General features: G+C 49.9%; 1 protein-coding gene across 2 annotated transcripts in view; it reads right to left on the bottom strand.

The window, feature by feature from the left end:
- Positions 1 to 352: 352 nt before the first annotated feature.
- The window catches only part of appb (amyloid beta (A4) precursor protein b), a 9,965-nt gene continuing 3,975 nt past the window's right edge, over positions 353 to 6,342 (bottom strand). The window contains exons 6-18 of one of the 2 annotated variants that reach the window (XM_062457113.1): positions 5,802 to 6,049; positions 5,426 to 5,596; positions 3,661 to 3,803; positions 3,475 to 3,549; positions 3,178 to 3,336; positions 2,924 to 3,052; positions 2,643 to 2,742; positions 2,297 to 2,364; positions 2,021 to 2,165; positions 1,704 to 1,757; positions 1,535 to 1,608; positions 1,286 to 1,432; positions 353 to 1,193 (exon numbers count right to left, since the gene is read on the bottom strand). In XM_062457113.1, coding sequence (XP_062313097.1) covers positions 1,092 to 1,193; positions 1,286 to 1,432; positions 1,535 to 1,608; positions 1,704 to 1,757; positions 2,021 to 2,165; positions 2,297 to 2,364; positions 2,643 to 2,742; positions 2,924 to 3,052; positions 3,178 to 3,336; positions 3,475 to 3,549; positions 3,661 to 3,803; positions 5,426 to 5,596; positions 5,802 to 6,049 — 1,615 coding nt within the window. In that variant the 3' untranslated portion in view covers positions 353 to 1,091. The remainder of the gene's footprint in view (positions 1,194 to 1,285; positions 1,433 to 1,534; positions 1,609 to 1,703; positions 1,758 to 2,020; positions 2,166 to 2,296; positions 2,365 to 2,642; positions 2,743 to 2,923; positions 3,053 to 3,177; positions 3,337 to 3,474; positions 3,550 to 3,660; positions 3,804 to 5,425; positions 5,597 to 5,801; positions 6,050 to 6,342) is intronic. The other variant, XM_062457114.1, reaches the window with a different exon arrangement.

The raw sequence follows: 6,342 nt of genomic DNA, 5'->3' as shown, positions 1-6,342 counted from the left end.
ACTAGAAATGTACAATCCTGCTAAACGGGAGGGCAGGTCTGTAGAGGGCTAGGGCACAGGCTCACCATGGCCATGTACAGACAGCTTATCTCCCATCAATATTGCCATGCACTACAATATACTTACAGCTAATGTCTGGCTTTAATTCAATACATTACACACAAAATAATGAAAAACTGAAAACAAAACATTCAATATTCTTCATCCTTATTCTGATCGTGTAAATATATTTTTGGGGAATCTTTTTTTTTATTTTTTTTTTCGGTTTATTTTCTTTCTCTTTTTTGAAAAACAAAACCTGAACCATTGGGGCGTAATCCTGCAGAGAGAGAGAGAGAGAGAGAGAGAGAGAGAGAGAGAGAGAGAGAGAGAACAGATCAGAGAAGCTCCCACCCCTCCCTCACTCCCTCCTCCCCGTCCTCATCCCCTCATCGCTAGCTCTAAGAGCTGTTATGTCACCAAATACACCACACAGCTGTCATCTGAGAGATGTGCGTGGGAGAGATGGGGGGGATGGATAGGGCCAGAGAGAGAGAGAGAGAACGAGATGTAGAGAGAGGATAAGAAGGATTCGTGATAGGGGTCAGATGGGCTTCTGGTAAACATTATTTTACCGGGGGACGGGGGCTGACTTCTGAGAAAGAAAACCCCCCCCAAAAAACCTGGTTTTGTGTCGATTCTTTGTAGAAACAAATATAGGTTTAAATCGGACGAAATGCAGGTGAAGACAAATACCCTTGTCGGAGCAGTAGCAGCTGTGGACGATGAGAGGATCTACCTCTACAGGGGAGAGATTATACAAGCATTGTGGCTTTGTTCCATTTAGTTCTCTAGCCACCTTCCCCTACCCTCACTCTGGGGTAGGTGTAGCAATATGGAGATGGCAAGGAGAGCAAGGCTTCACCTTGCTCTTAAAACAGGGTAAACAGCATTCTCATCCACACTTCTATATCCACCTATCCTGTTCAATTAGATATGTCAAAACAATTGGAATCTACGGGAAAGGGTCTAACAGACCACAATGGAACCAGGCCGACAGGTGACAAAGAGATGGGTAAGGAGAAGAGGGAGCGAGGTGAACGGGTAGTTCCTTAATTCTGCATCTGCTCAAAGAATTTGTAGGTGGGGTTCTCATAGCCGTTTTGCTGCATCTTGGTCAGGTGACGTTCCTCCGGTGTTACTGCAGCATCCACCTGAAACAAGCCCACACACAGCTCAATACACACACACACACAAACACACATACACACAATATACACATGAACGCACACACCCATATTCTCACCTCGATGACTCCGTGGTGGATGGAAGTGTACTGCTTCTTCCTCAGCATCACCAGGGTGATGACGATGATGGTCGCTATGACGACCCCGCCCACCATCAGTCCAATGATGGCGCCCTTGTTGTTGCCCCCATCCTCTGCAAAGAACACCTGTCAAACACCACAACACCCACTGTCAGTAACAACGCCGGCTGTCCCTCAGGACACAAGCTGTTGGTCAAGCGGTTGTGCGTTGGATGTGGCTTTGGTTACCAGTTTCTGGTGATGGACTTCGTAGCTGGTGCTCTGCCTCTCCTCAGTGTCCATCCTCACCTCAGGGAATCCCTCTGGTTTTCAGGAGGACAAACGGAGTCAGAGGAGCCAAACACGACGCTCACTCTAACTCAGACACACAAACTCGCACACGCACAAACCGGCTCACCAGGTCGTGTGGGGAGACCTCGGTCAGGGACTGGACGAGCATCAACAGGCTCCACTGTGGGTCACATCAACAAAAAGCTCTGATCACCAAGATTACTATCCCTTCAGATAGTGCGTGTGGACTTGTTTAACTTGTCTTGTGGGGGGGGGGGGGAGGGACCAGAAATCCCCCCTTCAATGGTTTTAGGGTTTGGAACTAGATTTGGGTTTAATTTATGTTTAAGGGTTGAGGTTAGGGGTTAGAGGAAAACAGGATTTTGAGTGGAATTGTGAGTCCCCACAAGAATAGCGATAAAAACTTGTGTGTCTGCGTCTTACCATGGTTCTCTGTGTTGGGCTGATTGAAGCTCTCAGGGTGGATGAACCCCAGGCGGTCCACTCCGAGGCTGGGATCAAGTGGGGCCGAGCTGTAGGCCTGGTCTGGCATCAGGGCATCGTTCCCATAACTCACCCTACTGTCAGTCTGTAAGCATAAATACGTGCACAGTTGGCCCAGGATGTGTGCGAGTGCTCGGTTTAAATTCTCCTGACAGGATTTGCAATGTTTGCTATTTACTGTTTGTGTGTGTGTGTGTGTGCGTGCGCGTAACTCACTCTCCCATCGCTCTGCAGGGAAGAGACTTGCTGAGACAGCTCTGACTGAACCTTCTGCATGAGGACAGCTAGAGAGAGAAGTTTAGTTGAGTCAGAAAAAGACAGATTGTTCAAGAGAGAGGGATTAAGAGAGATGGTAAGAGAGAAAGACAGATAGTAAGAGAGAGATGATGAGTAATGTATGCTTCGTAGAGGAAGAAATTGCCAGCTAAGACGGAACACTTCTGGCTACTGCAAATAGCACAGCATTTGGGAGGTGAGTCATTGTAAAATTGCTGACTAAAATATGTGAGTGGTTAATACGTATTCTAATAACTCGGTGGATGGGATTGAGGTCGGCACTCACAAACTTGGTCTTGGATTTCCTTGGCCATGCTAGGCACCTTCTCGATCAGCCCCACTGATTGGTTCATCCTCTCGTCAATCACATGCAGGTGGGTCAAGACCTTGGACGAGGCAGAGTTCAAAAAGGTTCAAACCACAAAGGGGGGCGCGATAAACACAGTGCACCACATCGAAAACCATCTTGAAACAGACAGCTGTCGAAAGCGGAGAATGTTCCCGTGAGAGCACGGCGGTGCTGAGGCCACAGGCCGGGAGCAGCACACCTCTCTCGGGGGTTTCTACCTGCAGTCGGATCTGAGAAGCCTTCTTGGGGTCGACCATGCGGACGTGTTCATAGTGTTTCAGCGTATGCTGTCTGTCCTTCTGCTCGGCACGCACATACTTCCTCAGCAGCCCTAACACCTGGCGAGGCTGGGGGGAGGTGAAGGAGAGATCGTTTTTGTTTTTTTTAAGAAATCGGTTCCAAGTTGCCGATGTTTTGAATGACTTTTTGAATTTGTGTGTGTGTTTGTGTGTGTGTGTGTTTTTTTTATTACCCGGGGCGGGCTGGCCTGCAGGCTGCTAAGGTAGTTCTCCAAGGCCAGACGGCGCCTGCTGTTGAGCAGAGCCTCTACCCGGGCCATGTGGGTCTCAACCAGCTGCTGCCTCTCCCCTGCTGCCTCCTGCTCCAGGGCCTCTACCTTTTCCTGGAAGTGCTGACACACACACACACACACACACACACATCAGTACACCCACTCCACACTCGTGCTGCCACTGTTCAGTACATGCACCCACAAGCACACAATCAACCCGAGCGTACACACATGCAGAACAGAGGGTGGGTGTGTTACCTGGATGACTGCCTTCTTGTCGGCACGAGGCAGGCTCTTAGCTTCCCTCTCTGCCTCTTCCCACTCCCTCATCACCTAGGCAACAAGGGACATTGAGTCACCGGTATATCAAGGCGCACATAGATATGTTAATGGGCTTGCATTTTTCATGGGAATGCATGCACACACAAACACACACACACACACCTGGGCCATCCTGTCGCGGTGCTTGGCCTCCAGACTCTCTTTGGCCTTCTGGAAGTCAGCATGCTCGTTGTCGTCTCCGGGGGCCTCCAGGTAGTGGTCCACAGCATCCACCATGTCAGGGAGGCCGGGGGCCAGGGTGGGCACTGGAGAGGTGTGGAGGAGGGGAGCAGACAAGACATGGTCATAATGGATGAACAGCCATCCGAACATAGGGAGAGAGAGAGACAGAGGGAGTGATGGAAGATGAAAAGGAAGAGGATTAAACAGAAAAAAAGAGGAAAGGTAGGAGAGTGAAGGGATTAGACAGGGAGAGGGGGGGGGGTGAGAGGCTGTTATACATTGGTCTCTGGTTGGGGAATTAAGGTCAGACGGGCAGACTGAAACAGACAGAGAAGACAGGCTGGTGTAACAGAGTTGAATTGGTCCAAGTCTCTCACATAAATACTGCCCGGCCGGCCATCAAATTGCTGGTCTTTCAGTAGCATAGCTGGATAAAGTGGTGTCTGTGAGAAGCGGGCAGTCACATGCTTGAGTTCCAGGACCCGGGATCAAACCCCAGACAGGGCAAGCGAGAGAGGGAGAGATACGGATGAGTGGTGCAATGAACTTTGAGTCAGTGGCAGGTTAGGACAAGCCTCACTGAGCAGTACGTACAGTAGCACGAGACAAAGAGTGTTCATGTGTGAGCGTAAGCGAGTGAGTGACGTCGGAGCCTAGAGATAAGGGGAATCCCGATCCTGTCACGGTGGCGCAGTGCCAGAGCAAGAAGGTCCACGGTTTGATTCCCCCATGGGTCATTGTTCAGTGCATAGGTTTCCTGCGCAAAAAAAAACCCCCAATGACAACATGCAGCGCAGGTTGTTCTTCACCCATGTCCCTAGCCAGGACATGGGTGAGTACTTGGACTGGCTGGCTGTTAATGTTGCTGACCACTGCTCCTGGCTGCCATAGGAGGACAGACAGCAGGATGGGATGAAAAAGAGCGAACATGTTTTCGTCTGACACACTGGGAAGGCCTCCTCCCTCTGCCTTGCCTCGTTTCCTTTCGCAAGATTGGGGGCAGAGGTGAGGGAGTCGTTACACTGTGTGGACACACCTGGGCCAGGTGTGTTCCTTCCCCTTTAAGAGATGGCGTGCGCAGAGACCAGACCTACTGACCTACTGACTCACACACCTCAACAGCATTTTTTCTTCCGTTGTTTAATAAATGACTTTAATTGACTCCGGTCTATGCTTCCCGCTTTTTTTGTTGTTGCTGTTCCTACCTCTGAGCCGTGTTCGTGAAAACGCCTTCCTGCATGTCTGTGTCTCACTGCTGTAAAACTAACAAACTAACATTCCTCTCTTCTTTTGTCAGGACCTGGGCAGTGCTGACTCATGCTCTCTGACTAAGTATTAACTTGGAAGTCCCGGAACAGAGCATCCGTCTCCTGGGAAACAGAAGCCTTGACCTGCTGACGATCCAAGATTTTCAAATAACGGCCAAAGTTCCAATTCATATGGATGAACTCCAAACATACTCTCTATGGCTAGACCAGTGTTGAGTGTTAGTACCTAATGGCATTCTGGCAGGCACACTGTACCATACATGTTACATTCACAGAAAGACAGACACACACAAACACACCTGCAGGTGTTACAAAGATAGTTAAGTGAATGAGTGAGCCATCACACAGCGGGGGGTCAGGGGCAATTGAGGAAAAGTACCCTGGTGAGAGGGGCGCACAAGGGGGATGGGGAGAGCAGCTCCAGTCCTGGGACTTACACAAACTGCTGCTGCAGACAGACAAGCAGTACTCCTCCGAGTCAAAGTTATTCCTGTTGCCCCCACAGCCCCCAAACAGGAAGGGGGCACAGTGGCCCTTCTCTGGCACAAAGTACCAACGCTCCAACATGGCACGGCATGGGCCGGACTCAGCACGCGCCCAACACACCTCTGAGAGAGAGATAAGGACATATACAGCACCAGAACATAAAAAAAAAACATAACTGATAATGGGTGCCATTTTACACGTCTCCACATCTCCAATCTCCAAACACGAGGAAAAACAGATGCCAACTGGCCGCTTTTTCTCACTTCCGACCAATCAGAAAGTGTATTGATTCATATGACCATCAGCAGTTCTCTCTCTCTCTCTCACCTCTCACAACCTCCTCTACCGACTCGGTGGTGGTGGTGGTGGTGGTGGTCATGGCGATGTTAGAGACGCGTTCACCACTGTCCCGTTCCTCCGTCACGTCCTCGTCAATGTCGTCGTTGTCTTCGTCTTCGTCGCCGTCTCCGTCCTCATCCCTGTCAAAGGCCTCTTCCTCCTCCTCCTCCTCCTCCTCCTCTTCTTCTTCAACTTGCTCAGCTGTGGTGGGCTCTGGCTCAGCCTGGCGAGGCATGCTGGGGGTCAGAAGAAGGGAATTTAAAGGCAGGGTGTTGTTGAGAAGCACTTTTTTTGACATATTTTCTGAAATAAATTTCGTGATAGCGACCAATAAATCTAAAGATCTGACAGTGAAATGAAATCAGTCCGATATCTGTGGGGGTCACAGGACTGTAATAACCTTGACCAATGGTTAAGGTCGGAACCGGCACTACTGATTGGACAGCATTCGGATCGAATGCAGTGATTGGACGGGCTACTTGTCTGTCTGTCTACAGATCCTCTACAGTAGTCTTTTAAGGGAGGGGGT

This window comes from Osmerus eperlanus, chromosome 3, assembly GCF_963692335.1.
Source record: "Osmerus eperlanus chromosome 3, fOsmEpe2.1, whole genome shotgun sequence".
Lineage (NCBI taxonomy): Eukaryota > Metazoa > Chordata > Actinopteri > Osmeriformes > Osmeridae > Osmerus > Osmerus eperlanus.
Note: the sequence above shows the minus strand (reverse complement) of the source record. Positions and strands in the feature narration are given on the sequence as shown.